Source organism: Diospyros lotus, chromosome 1 (assembly GCF_014633365.1).
Source record: "Diospyros lotus cultivar Yz01 chromosome 1, ASM1463336v1, whole genome shotgun sequence".
NCBI lineage: Eukaryota > Viridiplantae > Streptophyta > Magnoliopsida > Ericales > Ebenaceae > Diospyros > Diospyros lotus.
This window is the reverse complement of record NC_068338.1, coordinates 48806364-48826302: the sequence shown is the minus strand read 5'-3', so window position 1 is coordinate 48826302 and position 19939 is coordinate 48806364. Positions and strand designations below refer to the sequence as shown.

General features: G+C 30.5%; 1 protein-coding gene across 3 annotated transcripts; it reads right to left on the bottom strand.

Annotated features, from left to right (window-relative positions):
• Positions 1-4243: 4243 nt before the first annotated feature.
• On the bottom strand, positions 4244-8054 carry LOC127795616 (uncharacterized). 3 transcript variants are annotated; one of them, XM_052327411.1, is made up of 7 exons: positions 7669-8054; positions 7411-7566; positions 6849-6936; positions 6627-6695; positions 5187-5231; positions 4975-5070; positions 4244-4450 (listed from the first exon to the last, which is right to left on the bottom strand). In XM_052327411.1, the coding sequence occupies exons 1-6, from the start codon at positions 7746-7748 to the stop codon at positions 4978-4980; spliced, it is 531 nt and encodes a 176-aa protein (XP_052183371.1). In that variant the 5' UTR covers positions 7749-8054; the 3' UTR covers positions 4244-4450; positions 4975-4977. The 3 variants fall into 3 exon arrangements, with proteins under 3 accessions (XP_052183371.1, XP_052183363.1, XP_052183380.1); XM_052327403.1 differs by having other exon boundaries at positions 6609-6695; positions 7669-8053; XM_052327420.1 differs by lacking the exons at positions 7411-7566; positions 7669-8054 and adding an exon at positions 7128-7404 and having other exon boundaries at positions 6609-6695.
• Positions 8055-19939: the final 11885 nt, after the last annotated feature.

The window sequence follows — 19939 nt, the reverse complement described above, 5'->3', positions numbered from 1 at the left end:
ACTGTGAAAGAGAAGATGCAAACCCACGTAAGCATTTTCTCTTCTGGATGGAATTAAGCAAGAAAGTTGAAAGGAAAATATAATTTTGTGTTTGGTCCACTGGCGGAGGAGAGCTTCATCATCATCATCCTCTTCCATCCATGCCAGCTTCCTTAAGCATCAAAACCAGAAAGCAACCCATGGCCCAGGTGGCCGACATCCTGCCCACTTAGTGCACTCTCAAACTCAACCAAAATTATATCATTTTAGAATTGTGTTTTCATCCTCTTCCATTCCAACAATAGTCATCTCTGTTTTCACGACGAGAAAAGATATTCTCACAGAATTCTTATACAAAACAAATACAAGAACGATGCGTCATGAATCAATCTTTTCTTAACAAGTTATTACGATAATAATTTTCTTTTTAGAAGGGCCCTCTCTTCTTCTCTTTCTCTGCACCATTAAGGATTTTCTATTATATACCTTAGCCTGAGTGCATTACAGCTCCAGACCTCAAGATATGTTCTCCAGCTTTGTTTGTCAAGTGATGGAATGCACACAGAAGATCCAAACTTTGTCCCAACATAGGTTTGAAAACGATGCAAAGGAAAACGACACCCTCAAGTAGAATTTTGGCACACAACATGACAAGAGTGATGTGATATTAACATTTGTTTTTTTTGTGATTGTAAACAGTTGTGGTTAGCATTTTTTAGGATTCGGGATTTAGGATCCATTTCTATCATATGGTGGCTGATGGGATGGTTCCATTAGGGATGGTTCCATTAAAGGCATAAGGAGTTATATATGAATGTCAAGATTATGATCATATGGCTATCTATTCTCAGATGACGAAACTTCAAACGGGGGCTGCAAGATTAGGAATCAAATTCCAAAATGGGAATGAAGCTGAAAACAGTTGAAAAAGAGTAGAGTGTTCTTAAATGTCAACTAAAACAAGCTGAGGACCCTTTGATTTCATTGCAGTTTCAAAAATTTTGAAAAATAAAACAAGAAACACGATGTTTTGAACACCATTTTCGATGAGTTTTCCTTTTTGAAAAAGTGAACTCAAAATTAAAAAAAAAATATATGGTAAAAATTGAAAACATGCGAAAAGGAATTTACATGTTCATTCCTTTTCAATTATGGAATAAAATGAATGAACATGGAATAATATCAATAGTATGGCTATACCTATATTACAAGAATTGAACACAAACACAGAAATCCAAAGATGTTTTGAGTTTTGGTTTACAATTTTTTAACATCCAACAAGAGGTTTAAGCTTTGTTCTTTTTACTGTTTTCAAATTTTTAAAATAGTGAAAACATATTTATTTTTATATTTTCAAAACGAATTTTTGAAAACAAAGAAAAATTTAGTAAAGAAAACTAAAAAAAAATAAAATCATTTTAACTATTTTCATGCTCAAAATTTTCAAAACACAAAAAACACTGCAAACAAAAAGTACACATTTTCAGTAATTTCAAATTAGACACTCAAAATACAAAACTGAAAATGAATTCAAAACTCAACTAAAAACTAAAACACATAAAAAACAACCCTTTAGTTTTTAATTTTCTAATTGAAAACAAATTGAACTAAAAAAATCTAAAGATAGACAACTGAACACATGAAAACTAATAGCAAAATCTAAGGGCCCTTTGGCAATTTGTGAATCAGTTGATGAAGCATCAACTAATGATGGCTGATAAATCATTGCTAAAGAAAATTAAAACAGTTACATCTCTAGGGTATCCATGAAAGATTTTGAAAGCAAGGTTACCAATTTCAAAGAGAATTTGCATAATGCTAACCTTATATAAATGAAATCAGCAAACAAGAAATTAGAAGCAATTCTACATGTTGAAAGGCTGCATACGATGAAAGAGGAATAAGGCTCAACCATTGATAAGAAGAATAACTACAAAAAGGACACCGAAATTGAATAAGGTACAAAAAGAAAAAGGCAATATCTATTTGCAAAGAAGAGTTTATTCTGGAAAAAATTAAGAAAGGACACATTTTAAAAAGTAATCATAATAAAGCTAAAGTTGAAAAGGAAAATAACAAAGGGACAATGGTGGAAATTTGGGCTAAAGAAAGTGATTTGAATGCCCTAACAACTCTTACAAAGAGTCCATCTATTTTCATATGTTCATTCAAAAGAGATGATTAAAAAATAACAACCCATACAAGTGTGAGGATCACTTTGAGGAAAGAGACATGCACCACAAGCAATGAATTGAAGGGATTATTGCACAGATTTGACATTTTTTTTTTGTCAAATATACCAAAAGTGAAATTGATTTGTTTGGTGTATGAATAAGCACGTGTTTTGCATGTGACATATCACCTTGGTGCATGTGTGATTAACTAATCACATTATGCATGCATATCACATACAAACACTGATGCATGATGTGAATTTCTCATAGAAACACCAATTACATTTTTCTAACATTACACAAAAAATAATGCTTGCTTAATGATTGAAATGTATTAGACAGAATACTTACTCTTTGGCCCAAAATGTCAGATGAAATAGGCATAATAGTCAAAATATAAATGGTAGTACAATACTCTGTCATCTAAACAGCTTTTACATTTTCCATAAGTTGCTGATAAACCATATCCTTTGCTGCTACAGCATTCTGTTGCATGCCGAGCATGGAAAGAATTTAATGATTAGGTTGATCCTAAGGCTCAACCACTAGAGATAATGATGCCAAAAACTGGAACTCTTAACTAAAACAAACAAACAGAGCAGCCAAGTCATTTGGGTCAAGCCATCAACACTAATATGGAGGAACAGAAAAGAAAGACGAAGGAAAAGCATCAGAGTAATTTATCTCTTTTTATTGAAACGAGGAGTTGATTTGTATGTCTCGTCCACCAATGTAGGATTTCAGACAAAATGTGTTTTACAAACAGTTAATGCCAGAAACAGCCATGGTCAGCTGTAGCAAACCAGGTTATGAGTCTTATGACAAACAGGGGGAGCATATAAGTGTAGAATTACCAAGTGACAGAGGGTCATTGCAATACTCCAACCCATGTTGATCTGGCTGCCTTATCTCAGTCCAAACACAGAGAGAGAGATCCAACACTTGATTTCTTTGCCACTAAGGCAGTGTTTCTTTCCAAAATGATGCATATCAAGCCTGTAGAATCCTAATGACTTCCCCAAACATCCTCCTAAACTCATGGGCACACAGTTGCACACATAGGGCCATAGAAGGTTGATGTTCTACTTTAGTAGCTTCACTTCCAACTTCTTCAATGTCTTTACAACTTGAGTTACTTGGTCCTTCACCTAGTCCCTAAAAATCATAATTTGTTTTGCACTCTACAGCCAAACCTCCACTACACCCTGAAACCATGTCCTGTTAAAACTACTTTCCTTTATAAAGACTTCTTGATGGAGGATGTTGGAAGCAATCTCTAAAGAATTTTAGGAAGCCTCTTAAATTGATTCCAAGGCCAAGCATTGATTTGGGATGCTTTTTATGAAGAAAATCCTTTGCAGAAGATTTGTTTAGCTCAATTTTGATAATATTTCCAAAAATGCTTTTTGGTAACTCTAATTATGTTAGGGTTTTATTATAGTCTTTTCCTAATCTTATTATTAATAGTTTTAGATTTATTTAGTTTCCTAATAGGAAAAGGAAGAACTTCCATTTTGTTTAGCTTCCTAATAGAAACAGATTTCCTAATCCTAGTAAGGGCAGGTTTACTAGAACTCTATAAATGCTATTGTAATCTCTCTTTCTCATTAGTGAATGAATGAATCTTGAGTTTTCTCTAACTGTGATGCTTTCTTTGAATTGTGTGGTACCCATGGAACTCTAGGTGTGAAGCCTAGAAAATCTCTCTTTCCTAATCTTTCAATTTCACCTTATTTTTGAAACTCTAGCCATATTCTCAGCCCTCAAATCTGATCTTTTGAGCCATAGTGTATTTCTAAATTGCCCCCACAACAATGACTTATGCTAGACACATGTCAAATTGTAACTCGCTGTCAGGATACAATTCTACTTATACTGAAGCTAAACAAAGCACAAATAGCATCAAAGGCTCCGTTGGGAAGAGCAGGTGAAAGAAAGAACAACTTAGCTAGAGAAGGAGAAGAGAATGTCTGAAGATCATGCTATGCAACAAGAATGGAACCGTCTTCTTGTAGAATCAAAAAGTTGCATCCAAGCACATCCCTCCCCACTCTTACCAACTGGGGAGTCTTGTGGACAAACATGCATCATTTGAAGAACAAAGCTTCCCATCTCAAATTGCATTAAAGAACCTTTTGAATCCAACAAAATCAAACTGAAGACCGATAAGAGTTCTAAACCTGTAATCTCAATTTACAATAGCCAAATGACTTGCCTTCAGAAAGTCAGCAACAGATTTCTGGAGCCCCTGGTCCAATACATTGACATGAAACCCTCAATCAGGCATCATCTTCAACCTTCAAGGAGATGAACATGAGGTCACATCAGTTCTCTATATCAACAGGGAAATTTTCAGTACAATGTAATGCAATAGAAGCATAATTTCTTGACAAAATTCTCACGTAGAATATGTGCCTTACTGCATCCATGCATTGGTAAGAAAAAAGCCTACTAAAAACAGACTTGTACAACATATCAAACTTTTATTCAATTATGCCGGGTTGACTACATGGTCTCATCTTCTGTAAAACCTTTGTAACTCGTATCATTAGAAAACTTATAATTGTAGAAATTCAACTGCATCTTATTCCACATAAAGATCATTTCTCTTTGGCATAATTATGCAAAAAATAAACTGATGCTAAAATATTAAACATGTAGGAAAATATATCTTGAAACAATGGAGACCATTTTGCTAAAATTTCACTAGAACTGCCCCAAGCTTTGGGTGATTATTGCTAATTTCTGAGAAAAGCAGATTGCGCAAATGCACATGCATGTGAGCAAATTCAATCCTGCAATGCAGAGAGGGGGGGAGTACCAATCAGGAATAAAAGCTCTCACTGCCTTCAAACCAGGAGCATAAAAAGCCATCAGAGTCGTAAGTATATTCAGTGCATGGATAGGGCTCATAATTCTGTAATCAACTTGATCAGAGATAGAATCATAACTAAATAAATTTGGAATGAAGAAAAGGATCCAATCAGCTAACAGAAGAGAAATTTGAGTTGCAAGCAGAGGAAATGGACAAACCTGGTCATACCTCCCAACCTCTGCTGAATCAGCTTCATCACCTACCTGCATATATATGATCATTGACGATATATGAAACTCAAATTTGGAATGAAGGGTAAAGCTGTCTATGACAAACTTGAGTGATATGAATCTATGTGAACAAGAAGGTCAGCTGACATGTATCTAGAAGAGAACATGGGATGGGAACTAACTCTAGAAGAAAAAAAAAACTAGATTAATTTACTGAGACTACCTTAGATAAATAAAACCATCTCAAGTTCTGTTAGAGCTTATGGGATAGAAAATACTGAGATTACCTATCAAGGCTTAGAGATGTGTAAACGCTTCTTGAAAATAGTTAATGCCTCTCCCATGTGCAACCAAGAAATTATGGCAACACTATCTCTGGGATTTAACTAAGCCCACAATGAGTGTGTGTGTTTTCAAGAGAGTTGTACTTCTCCACTTGAACATATGAAAACACCTCCAATTGACTGTCTTAAATTTTGCAAATAATGTAAGAAAACGGAAAGCTTGTTTTCAAAATTGGATGCCCTGGTGAGTCAAGAACTAGAAAATCAAGTTTATGAATTCTTTCATTTAAAATACAAAAAGGCCAATTGCCAATTCATTGGAGTTTGAAAAGTCATTTGAAGATTTGTTGAGAATTGAAAAGCTATTTGAACCACTGGATTCATAAATGCATTTGAGTTAGAATGAAATTCGAAACATATTCCAACAAGTTCAATATGATTCTGAGTACTGGCAAGCATTTGAATGATTAGTAGAAGAAGGAAAGGCAAAGAAGAAAACATAGATAATGGAAAACTATATTATATTATCACCTTCTAAATACTAAATGAATAGTATGTAAAGACAAATAGGAAATAAATCAAACTAAAGGTACACAAGTTTATTAGATCACTGAATATAAAACATCAAGGCTTATATTAACCATTTTATTCCATGTGTTAGAGACAAATAGTATAGAACAAGACCATCCTATAGCCTAGTAGATACCAACTCTTAGCTAGAATTTTGCTTGTATTATAAATACCAATGTCCATATTACAATAACTCCTTGTAAACGCATCTCACATTTTTTACAGCAAAGAAAGAAATCATAAACCTTAGTCCCATTAGGTGGAGTCAACTACATAAATTCTAAACTTTATCCATCTCCATTTAAGGTCATTACCTTCATAAGGCCATTATATCCTATGTCATGTTTAATGGTTTTCCACCAAGTTCTTGGTGTTCCTCCCCCTCTTTTCCTACAAATTTCCTCCATCCCATCCATTGACCTCACATTCTTACGTTCAAAATGGTATCATGTTTCTCTCTGTTCCATTTGGCAATTAATACAACATTTTAGCCCATTCATATTCATCAATTCAATTCTGAGAGCAGAAGATTTATTATATTCTTATTAGGAATTACCCATGATGTATCTTCAACCTTTTCAAGCAAAGCATTCCTGTAGGCCAAATCCACCTTTTCGGCTTGGAGAATATAAGGTAGCCTTTCCTGCAACCATATTCAGACACCCTGAACCTTAGAGATAATTAAACAAAAGGGCAATGCACAAACTCAATGTACAAAATTATTAAACAAAAGGGTAATGTACAAACTCAATGTACACAACCAAACCATTGTAATAATAGCTTACAAAACTATCACCTTCTGTGACATGTTCCTCCATGCCTCAAACCCTTCTCTATCAATTTCAATCCCGTTCCTAACTTCACACCTCTCCACAAAGCCTTCCCTATTCAAGGCACGCCAAAAATAAATATAAGAGTTTGACTAACTTGCAGTTTTTAAGTCTTTTTCCCCCCGAAGTTCAAAGTGGGGTAAGACTAATTTCCAAGAATATTTCACATGTTAGACTGAGCCAATTTTGGGATGAGATTTAAAGGTTGATATACAAATTCCCGTGACAGCCCTAGCTTAACTTACCATGCAGAAACAATCAAGGATTGCTCAATCCTCCTACTAGATTTTAGTGTCCACGTCATTAACCCCTTTACCCTATAAAGCCAACGAGTAATGGCAGGGGAGTACAGGAAAACCAGATGAACGAGCTTGGCCACTATCAAGTTTCAGTCACTTGATCTCCTGGGCGGACTTCACATTTCAAGACCACCCGGCCATGGTAGAGTTTTTCAATCTAGACAATGAATTTACAAAGTGGGGAAAATGACCAAAATGGTGAAGGAAAAATGGAGGAAACAGAATGTACATAAAGAAGCAAAATGGCGATCTGGGTAGGTCTTGAATTCTCTGTTCTTTAACAACTTGGTTTCTGATTGGACCTTTGAATCTCTTCACATCTTTCCCGGGCTCGCACTCGTGGATGTCGGCTATGGCAATCGCCACCGAAACGCCGCAATATTCACTGCCAACACCAACACAAACAAGTAAATAAAAACAAAAGAATCAAATAAAGAAGTTACTGGCCTCAATGTGTGTGCGTGAGAGAGAGAGAGAGAGAGAGAACCAGTTCTGGAAGGCGCTTCCATCAGGAGCACGACGAAGGGGATAGACCCTCTTCCGGACTCTCGGCCGAGTCTTCGCCATGGACAACGGCACTACACTCAAAAGCTCTGCAACTTTTTGATTTTTATCTATGTATAGATACACACACACACACACCCAAATGCCCGCATAAATAAAAGTTGCGAACACGTATGGCAAAAGCGGAACGGAATGTCGCTCAATCAATAAACAAAGGGTCGCATGCTATGATACGCCTGAGAGAGCGCACCGACCTTTCCTTCTCCAAAAGTCGGTCCCATCGCATCGATTAAGTGGCCACACCCACACTCGTTGCAACTGTTTATAAGGAGAAAGAAAGAGAAAAAGGTTACTCATCGTGCAAGTTGGGATATGGGGGCTGCGTTTGCTAATTTGCGCCTTCGCGCATTTTTCTGGCTCTTTATTATCGCATGTGGGAAAGGGAAATTAAACCAGAGTTTTTTTAATTAATTTCCCGCGGTAACTGAAAAAAAAAAAAAAAAAAAAACTAGAAATGTGAGTTGCGAATGGGAGTTCGAAACGTGTGAAGCTGGCGCAGAGTTAGTGGGACACGTGTGGCATGTTTGTTGGCGGAAGGATGTTAACCTGGAGTCTTCGCTGTCAATGGGGCCGCCGTCGAATGATTGCCAGCGTGCAGTACACGTGAGTTGTTAAAATTTTAAAATAATTAAGATGTATTCCCTTCCTATTTTAATTTTTAAATTTATATTTTAAGTATTTATTTTGAGATTACTGAAAATATATATTTTTTATTTTAAAAAATTAAAAACTCATTTATTTTAAAATTTAAAAAAAATATATTTTATGATATTTTATTCAACAAATTTAATTCAGACTAAATTGTAAACATTTATTAATGAATTATATATTTGATTAAAGACTTTAAACTATAATATAAGAAATAACTAATAATTTAATCATATGTAATGTATTAAAATTGCAAAGTGTTTTCTAAAATAATTTTTGATTTGGTTCAACTATTAATTTTATGATAAATTTATTTTTGACTTATGTTAATTTTGAGATTTAGATTACCCACAACATGAGATATTAAAAAAATAAATTATAAATTACAAAATAATAGAATATTAGTTTATCATAGACAGAATTCAAAATCTTAGAAATATCATTAAAAAAATCATATTACATATTTAGTTTAATATTCAAATAAAACAAAACAAAAAAATAAATAAATTACAGAAGATGAGTAACTGCAACAATAAGAAATCAAGAAGAAACAATCAGTGAAGGGAGGCGAGTCGTGATTCGAACAACGACAGTTGCTGGGGTTGTTGGTCGACAATGGTGGGCGGTAGGTAGTGGCGGGCACGATGCTCAATCGTTCAGCAATCGATCGACGAGGAGGCAGTGATGTCAAATGCGATGCAAAGGGAGTGATAGGGCGATCAACTGCAAGTGGGCGATGGCAGGCATGATGCTAAGTCGTTCGATGGTCGAACGACGGGGGACAGTGAGAGTGGTGATGGCTGAGCATTGAAGAGAAAAAAATAGAAGAGAAGAACAAAAAAATAAAGACATCAAAACGCAATTTGAGCGTTTTGAGTTTTGTGTGTAATTTTTTTTATTTGTGTGTTTTAAAAAATACATTTTTAAAAAAAAATAAGTAAATGCGTTTTAAGTATTTTGAAAAATTAAAAACAGAAAACGACACAAAAATAACAAAGAGAACAAGCCCTAACTTTTTGTAAATTGAAATTGTGTTTGTTGTCAATAACCTATATATATATATATATTAAGACTAAATCTAACATCTTAACAAGTGTTTTATTTTTTTTAACATTTTAATAATAAGTGAATATTTTACATTTTTCTTGAATTAGTATTAGATTTTTCTAATTTTGTGATACTTTCTATATTTTAAAAATTTTAAATTATTTGTAATTTAATTATTATTATTTTATCAATTAACTATATGTATATTATTTGAATGTACTTAGGTGTATACATTAAATCTATTTAATCTAATCTAATAATATTATTAAATTTAAGAATTTTTTATTCCATTTGAACTTTACACATCTAAGTAGTACTTTGTATTCATAAATATTTATTATTATTAAAATAAGTTACACCTATATAATCATTTGAAATATTAATACAAAATATACTACCTAAACACACATATTCTAAGCCTAAATTTTTGCCACAACACTTTCATTACTTTTGGACAGTTTTTACTCAAAATTTTATTGATTTCTTAGTGCAGAATAACCATATTCAAATAACAAATATGTGTTCATTTATGCCACCATTTGTGAATAATAAATCTAGGGTCATTCAAGTCATGCATATGAGTAATTAATTGCTACAAATATAGGTAACGATGTTATCATATGCATAAAACCCACAACATTTGAAATTTAGCCTAATTCATTTGTTCTATTATTATATATATATTTTTTATTCTACAATCTTCTTGGGACATCTAATGGTCGTGTTTCATTTGTTCTATTTTATTTTTTTTTTGTTTGAAAATAAGTATTGCTAAATTTTTTCATATAATCATATCCCGAGTTTAACCCAAGAGAAGATTGGGTTAACGGCCAATAATTTAATCGGTGGGTCACGTCAATATATATATAAATATAACTTATTATTTATGAATATTATTTAATTTAATATGCCAAATCTTATTTTGAAATATTTTTATAATAATCTTTTAAATTTATTATTTATATGTAATATGCATAATAAAAAGTAAAGACCAAATTAAAAATCTAGCATAACCATATGAACTCAAAAATGAACTCCAAGAAACCAAGGCTTCAACTTGATTTGCAAACAGCACTACTTGGAACAATCAGTTTATGGTAAAAAATTTATCTTTTAACTTTTATTATTTCATTATATTAGTTACTAACTATTATTTATCTCAATATATTTTCAGTTCTAAAAAATTATACTAATATGCTCGTTTACTATGCATTCTGGCTAAACTACAAATGAAGAACATGGAGAATCGCATACTGTTGGTGAAGAACACTAGGCTAATCGCGTTCACTGAAGCCTAGTGTTGTCATTGATGTTAATGCAGGTGTTTGTTAATCAAGATAAGAGAGAGAAAATATCAGATATGAGAATCATTCTGAATGTTTAGTCTTTCCAACGTGTTTGTTAAACTTATCTGACCATTTTCAGAAAAATTCTCACGTGACTTCTTATCTCCCATTTTCAAGATAAATTTATTCAACTTGTCCCCTCAGATAAATTTATCTGACTTTTTCAAAATAAGAATCAATTACTTCTATGTCCCTTATAGCCTTATAGGATAGGTAATGCCATTTAATACATTTTAAAAATTTTAATATATTAAAAAAATTATTTATTTAACTCTTATAATTAATATTATTTAATACATTTTTAAATTTTAAATGACATTATTCATTTCATTGATTTTTAAAATTTAAATTTCTCTCTCTCTCTATATATATTTTATTAACTAATATAATTCCTTTCACCAATTTTTAAATTATTTTATTTAATTTTATATTTTATTACTTATTATGAAAAATATGTTTTGGCCATTTTTAGTTATCTAGGTGAAATTATTGTAATTTTAATAATAATTATTTCTACTTTTCAACTATTTTTAAATTTATTTTTGAACATGAATTTAGAAAATAAAATTTTAATTTTAATTTTAATTTTTTTGACAATTCATATTAATCATAAAATACTATTTTAATCACAAATTTGGTAATAGAGATATTTTGGTAAAAAAATTCTTATCTTGATGCTTATTATATGCATTAACAAACACATAAAAATAAAATAATACAATTATCAATGGATTCCAAAAAATTTAACAAACACTCTGATAGAAATCTTGAAATATTTTCTAACCTTATCTTGATCATTTCATATCTTGATCCGGAATACATTCCAAACTTATGTTGATAGCTTTTATTTTGCTCATTTTAACAAACGTCCCTTAATAGATTACCTACACTGCTTGGTATCTTATTTATATCTTTTGTAATTGCCTAAATGTTCATTGTGAGTAACATAAATATATGGTATTTTTTTACTATTTATGATATTTTAAATTTCTTACAATTCAAACATAATTTATAATATTTTCAATCTCTCACCATCTAAACATAATAAACATTTAAAGTTTAAATCTTATCAACATAAAACATGTCAATAGTCACAGCTTAATTATACACATCCACTTACTATAAAAAGATTGAATAGTGCATAATTAAAACAACAATGACATTATACTAAAAACTAATTATAAAAATATATATATAATTATAACTGTACTAGGTTCATTTTATGTTTATTAAAGTCATTTTTGAATTAAAAATATACTATTTATTTTTCCAAACCCAATTCAAATCTTACAAAAAATAAAAATAAAAATAGATCATCCAACTACGATATGAAATTTAAAAAATATATATTGTACAAAAAAAATCAAATAATAAAAATAAAATGACTAAAAATATTTCACACTTGTCTACAAAGCTAACAAAATCTATAATATATTCCAAGCAAAAATTTATTCCAAAAAAATTAAAAATGAATGCTAACAATATTTACAAAAAATATAACCCAAATATCACTATTATTTATGTACAAGAAAACCCGCACATCGCGCAAAATAATGCCTAGTAATAATATAATATCAAGCAATAAGTTGTTGAAAATGATAATAATTTTGCATATATTTAAATTGTCAAGCTGTTCTTTATATGTTTATTTCATCAATAATTAGGCTTTTTTATAACTTAAATTTATAATAATTTGTGTACTACTTAGCATTTAACATATCATTTTTAATTATGAATAAAAATTAAGCTCGTTGGCTCTCCATGACAAAGTTAGACTAGATCCAAATTTTATTAATTGCGTCGGGATTAATATATATATATATATATATAATACAGCTCTATTTGATAATACGACTAACTTTATCAATTGACATCTCTAATATCAAAACAAATTTCATTGTATAAATTACGTCTATAAGTGAGACTTATACGATGTTTTTTAAATATGCATTTTTATACGTTTTAGTGAAAAATCTAAAATTTAAGGTAAGAAAATACTATTGACTAATGAGAGAGGAAAGTTTAAAGAAAATTTGTTATTTAAAGTTAGCGAGGTCTTGCATCTTCGAATCACAATTCATCGTTACCAAGGGTGTTAGGCATCAACCATCAATGCTAAAGCTGCCCCCAAGGTATAGATCAATTGTCAAAGAAAAAATTAGTGGGTGTCACCCTTTATACCTTCAGGTTTAGTGTTTGAGTACTGATCAGAGGAGAAAGCTCAGTAGTCAGGGATTATCATGAAAATTGAAAAATTGTCAGATCGTCCTCACGTCAGCAGAGAAAGGCTAGGGATAAAAATTGGCTGCTAGGTTACCTAATTTACATCTCTTCCTAGAATTGTGCGATCGAGCAGTAAGAGGCGCTCATGATGGTGCGATAACAAAAAAGAAAAAGAAAAGGAAAAAATCAATAGTAAAGGCAATTTCATACCTTTATTTGTATAGTATTTTAGCAGGTATTTAATTTTTAATTTATATTTCTTAGTGTATATATATATATATGTCGCCATTCAAAGTTGGTCGACCATGATTCGTAGGCCCGCAATGAGAAAAATGAACACAATAGCAAAGATGGGGAACAAATGGAACCAATGACAAACAGTACGTAGGGAAATTTTTACGTGATTCGACCATAATGATGCCTAGTCCACGACTGTTCTCTGATTATTTCGGCAGAGTAACAGTATATCATTATTGTTCCTCCTCTTTACAATTGTGTTTTTGACCCTTATTTATTGTGTGGGGTGTTTACAATTTTCACAAAATTCATAAATGGAATGATAATATCACGGGGGGCAAAGTGTCCTTATCAATTCTATAAAAACGGGAGTGAGTTTCGTATTATCGGGGATTTGATTTGCCTTAGATAAAGTAGATGGGTTCTGGCCTTCGATTGTTCTACAGTCTTTGTTGTTATGTAAATTGAATAGTTAGGCCAGCGAGCTGGAAGTATCGCTGGGAGCTCGCTTTGTTCTGTGGTCTGATCTCGGGTCTCAACGACGTATGACCTTATTCTGACAATGTCGGCCTTGGGCCCATTGAGTTTCAGGAGATTGGGCCGGCCTACTAGGTCAAGTCTGGCCCATAAGAAGTGGTCTGAAAAATACCCATAACTATATATATTTGGTTTTCCTAGCAACTTTTTTTGGTTCCACCATGATATTATTCTACTAAAGTAGTGTTTATTAGCCAAGATATATATCGAAAAAAATAGGTTATGAAAACTATTTCAAATAATAGTGTTTTTCATTATATTTGTTAAATTTATTTGCCGACACATGATTTCTTATCTGAGTTTTTTTAGATAAATTCATCTCTTTCCTCTCTAGATAAATTTATCTTGATTCTTACAAATTAGAAAAAATGATACATATGTTCTTCAATGTATTCCAAAAAATTTAACAAACAATTTGATAAAAAATTTAGTCAGTGTTATCTTGATCATTTAATATTTAAGTTTAAAAAATATTCAAATTTTATCTTGATACAATTTTATTTTACTTATTTTAACAAATGCTACCTAAGTGTCTCTGTTCCAACAATTTTAGACAATAAGTTCTTAGTATGTTATGTGATAAATGTTGTTTTCTTATATAAGTAATGTTTGTTAATCAAAATATATAAACTGAAAGATATAAGATATGGAAAGTATTCAAGACTTTTATTATTTTCAATGTGTTTGTTAAATTTATCTGGCAACTCTTGAAAGAGAAACCACATGACTTCTTATATGATATTTTTTAAATATGCTTATCTCTCTCTCTCTCTCTCCAGATAAATATATATTGGACCTTACAAATAAGATAAAATTATGCATATATCCTACAGTATATTTCAAAAAATTTAGTAAACTGTTTAATAAAAATCTTGAAATACTTCTCAAGTTTATTTCGATAATTTCATATTTTGGTCCAAAAAATATTCTGATTTTATCTTGATACAATCTTATCTTACTCATTTTAACAAATGTTATCCTAATTTGAATAATTCATACATTGAGTTATCATTATCTTTTGAATTTCTAAAACTAAATTCAAGGCACTTTAAAATTATTGTATCTTTAGAGTGTCAAGAAGATGATGTTATGTGAATGAATGCATCAAATTATCCTTGTTATTCCATCAAGAGGATGCCAATGTAATTGGTTGGTAGTCCTAAAAATATGTTGTATGATTAAAAATTAATGTTTAAAAAGTATAATGAAAATCAAATAAACTTTGTGACAATCAATTATTTTGACGTAGAATCATCACAAAATAGATAATGTCGATTCCAATAGCAATTTCTATCATGCTCCCTCTTATATTATAAATAATTGCTTCTTATTTTAGTTTTGTCTAAAAAACTGTATGCTCCAACAATATTCTCTATTTCTCTCTCTATTTGACTTATGATTTTATTTATTTATTATAAACTTAAATTCTATTTGTTTTACCTTACATATAATTTTCACTACTATAAAAATTTATTAATTATTTCATAATTTAATAATAAAAATAACAATATCAAATATTAATAATAGTTAATATATTTTTAAATAAATTTACTAATATTTTTTAAAAACAATTATTTAACAAAATTGTTTGAAATAATTCTATAACAATAATAAATAATCAAATACACAATATCAGTTATCCAATATAAAAATAAATACAAAACATCTCAAAATCACAAATCAGATTTGTTCTTCGTCAAAGAAGACGCCGCCGCTGCTGTTGCCTCCGTTGGTTGCCATTGCCACTAGATCTGGTGGTTGTGGTCCTGATTTAGTCTTTCACTATGCTTGCAACTCATATTCTCCAAATCTGCTGCTCGCCACCTCTTCAACGTCTCTACTTCGATCGATTTCGTCTTTGCAGTAGTTGGTCAGCCTCTTTTGGCGTTGATGGTCGTTGTGGGTAAGGGCAAAGTCACGCGAGGCCCAGTGGGGACAATTGCCCTCACTGGGCCAGAGTTTTTTTAGTTTTTTGTTTACAATAGTTTACTATTAAAAATAAAGAAAGTTATATTATAGTTTACTACTAGAAATAAAAAAACAAAAAAGGACCTATTGAAGAAAGCAAGTATATAATGTCCCAATAGTAACCATCACAACATTTTTTACAATTTACTCATAATTTTATTTTCTTACAATGATGATGCAAAAAAAATAAAGTATTAAAGAAAATTGTGAAGCAAAGAAAGCAAGTATGGAGGAAATTTATATTGAAGAAAATGAATAAATTAACAAAACAAGTATTGAACAAATTAATATTGTACAACTTCTTATGGATTTAGGGCTAAGAACTCCAATAATTGATTACAATGTTAATTTTCAAAATAAAATTAGAAGAACTTACTTGTAAAGAGGTTTGTGTCAGTCTTGAAATCAAAATGATTTATTCCATTTTGGTTTAATGAATTTGGTGATTTGATTGGAATATAGTACAAATAAAGATGTCGCATTTTACTTATATTGTTATCTTTTTAAAACAAATAATATAGAACAAGGAGATAGTGATTCTTAGTGTTTAGTAATTTTAAAAAGAAAGATAAACTTTAAGTTTATGTTGGAAATGTCAATAGTGTATACAATCAAGATTAAAACAACTGTGAGGTCTTAATGAATTAAGAGTAAAATATTGAGACAGTTTTTTTCAAATAGTTATAACAAATATAGTGTGATTATCGAATTCGTTTGAATGCATCAATTGATTGTATTCGACTTCTTCTACGATAACGACTAGTCTTTCGTGGTCATAACGAGTTTGAATATTCAAATAATCAAGGTAACTACTTTGAACAATTGTAATTTATAGTATGAAAAGTTGTAATAAACAATTGTAAAAAGTTTTTATATTTTATTATTATTATTATTTTATTTTTAAAATTATATATATTTTATTTAATTTCGCCCCATTGAATCAAAATCCTAACTTTGCTCCTAATTGTTTGGGGGGGGGGGCGAGATGGCGAGAATGGCTGAGAAAATTTTGATCGTCACATGCGGAGAGTGTTTTCAATTTTACCAAATTTTTGTGTCAGTCTTGAAATCAAAATGATTTATTCCATTTTGGTTTAATGAATTTGGTGATTTGATTGGAATATAGTACAAATAAAGATGTCGCATTTTACTTATATTGTTATCTTTTTAAAACAAATAATATAGAACAAGGAGATAGTGATTCTTAGTGTTTAGTAATTTTAAAAAGAAAGATAAACTTTAAGTTTATGTTGGAAATGTCAATAGTGTATACAATCAAGATTAAAACAATTGTGAGGTCTTAATGAATTAAGAGTAAAATATTGAGACAGTTTTTTTCAAATAGTTAGAACAAATACAGTGTGATTATCGAATTCGTTTGAATGCATCAATTGATTGTATTCGACTTCTTCTACGATAACGACTAGTCTTTCGTGGTCATAACGAGTTTGAATATTCAAATAATCAAGGTAACTACTTTGAACAATTGTAATTTATAGTACGAAAAGTTGTAATAAACAATTGTAAAAAGTTTTTATATTTTATTATTATTATTATTTTATTTTTAAAATTATATATATTTTATTTAATTTCGCCCCATTGAATCAAAATCCTAACTTTGCTCCTGATTGTTTGGGGGGGGGGGCGAGATGGCGAGAATGGCTGAGAAAATTTTGATCGTCACATGCGGAGAGTGTTTTCAATTTTACCAAATTTTTGTGTCAGTCTTGAAATCAAAATGATTTATTCCATTTTGGTTTAATGAATTTGGTGATTTGATTGGAATATAGTACAAATAAAGATGTCGCATTTTACTTATATTGTTATCTTTTTAAAACAAATAATATAGAACAAGGAGATAGTGATTCTTAGTGTTTAGTAATTTTAAAAAGAAAGATAAACTTTAAGTTTATGTTGGAAATGTCAATAGTGTATACAATCAAGATTAAAACAACTGTGAGGTCTTAATGAATTAAGAGTAAAATATTGAGACAGTTTTTTTCAAATAGTTAGAACAAATACAGTGTGATTATCGAATTCGTTTGAATGCATCAATTGATTGTATTCGACTTCTTCTACGATAACGACTAGTTTTTCGTGGTCATAACGAGTTTGAATATTCAAATAATCAAGGTAACTACTTTGAACAATTGTAATTTATAGTATGAAAAATTGTAATAAACAATTGTAAAAAGTTTTTATATTTTATTATTATTATTATTTTATTTTTAAAATTATATATATTTTATTTAATTTCGCCCCATTGAATCAAGATCCTAACTTTGCTCCTAATTGTTTGGGGGGGGGGGGGGCGAGATGGCGAGAATGGCTGAGAAAATTTTGATCGTCACATGCGGAGAGTGTTTTCAATTTTACCAAATTTTTGTGTCAGTCTTGAAATCAAAATGATTTATTCCATTTTGGTTTAATGAATTTGGTGATTTGATTGGAATATAGTACAAATAAAGATGTCGCATTTTACTTATATTGTTATCTTTTTAAAACAAATAATATAGAACAAGGAGATAGTGATTCTTAGTGTTTAGTAATTTTAAAAAGAAAGATAAACTTTAAGTTTATGTTGGAAATGTCAATAGTGTATACAATCAAGATTAAAACAATTGTGAGGTCTTAATGAATTAAGAGTAAAATATTGAGACAGTTTTTTTCAAATAGTTAGAACAAATACAGTGTGATTATCGAATTCGTTTGAATGCATCAATTGATTGTATTCGACTTCTTCTACGATAACGACTAGTCTTTCGTGGTCATAACGAGTTTGAATATTCAAATAATCAAGGTAACTACTTTGAACAATTGTAATTTATAGTACGAAAAGTTGTAATAAACAATTGTAAAAAGTTTTTATATTTTATTATTATTATTATTTTATTTTTAAAATTATATATATTTTATTTAATTTCGCCCCATTGAATCAAAATCCTAACTTTGCTCCTGATTGTTTGGGGGGGGGGGGAGGCGAGATGGCGAGAATGGCTGAGAAAATTTTGATCGTCACATGCGGAGAGTGTTTTCAATTTTACCAAATTTTTGTGTCAGTCTTGAAATCAAAATGATTTATTCCATTTTGGTTTAATGAATTTGGTGATTTGATTGGAATATAGTACAAATAAAGATGTCGCATTTTACTTATATTGTTATCTTTTTAAAACAAATAATATAGAACAAGGAGATAGTGATTCTTAGTGTTTAGTAATTTTAAAAAGAAAGATAAACTTTAAGTTTATGTTGGAAATGTCAATAGTGTATACAATCAAGATTAAAACAACTGTGAGGTCTTAATGAATTAAGAGTAAAATATTGAGACAGTTTTTTTCAAATAGTTAGAACAAATACATTGTGATTATCGAATTCGTTTGAATGCATCAATTGATTGTATTCGACTTCTTCTACGATAACGACTAGTCTTTCGTGGTCATAACGAGTTTGAATATTCAAATAATCAAGGTAACTACTTTGAACAATTGTAATTTATAGTACGAAAAGTTGTAATAAACAATTGTAAAAAGTTTTTATATTTTATTATTATTATTATTATTTTATTTTTAAAATTATATATATTTTATTTAATTTCGCCCCATTGAATCAAAATCCTAACTTTGCTCCTGATTGTTTGGGGGGGGGGGGGGGGGGGGGGGGGGGGGGGGGCGAGATGGTGAGAATGGCTGAGAAAATTTTGATCGTCACATGCGGAGAGTGTTTTCAATTTTACCAAATTTTTGACGAAAGAAATTTGGCTATAGTTGAGCTCCATTGGAGCTAAAAATCTGGATTTTACTCCCTATTGTTTTTAGCTTGGCGAGCAGATAGAGTCAAGTTATTATCCAGAATTCTAATGCCTCCTCTTTTGGTAGAAGGATTAAGCTAATAATATAAAAAAGTCCACTAAATGTCACTAATATTTGTCTAATTCATAAACACAACGGAAGCACTAAAATCTCACGCGAAACAGACACCCAAGCTAGAAAATTGTACAATAGAGGAGCCTAGGTAAGCCGCATTGGATTGCCACGTTGGGTCTGTTTGTTACGGGTTAAAAGTTGTAATTTTTAATTTTTACCTTAAAAAAAATGGATATGTAGTGTTTATTTTAGATTTTAGAATTCTAACTTATAACTTCTACTAGTTTTTAGAAGGGGTAGAAATTGGCTTTTTCAAAGTTGGGGT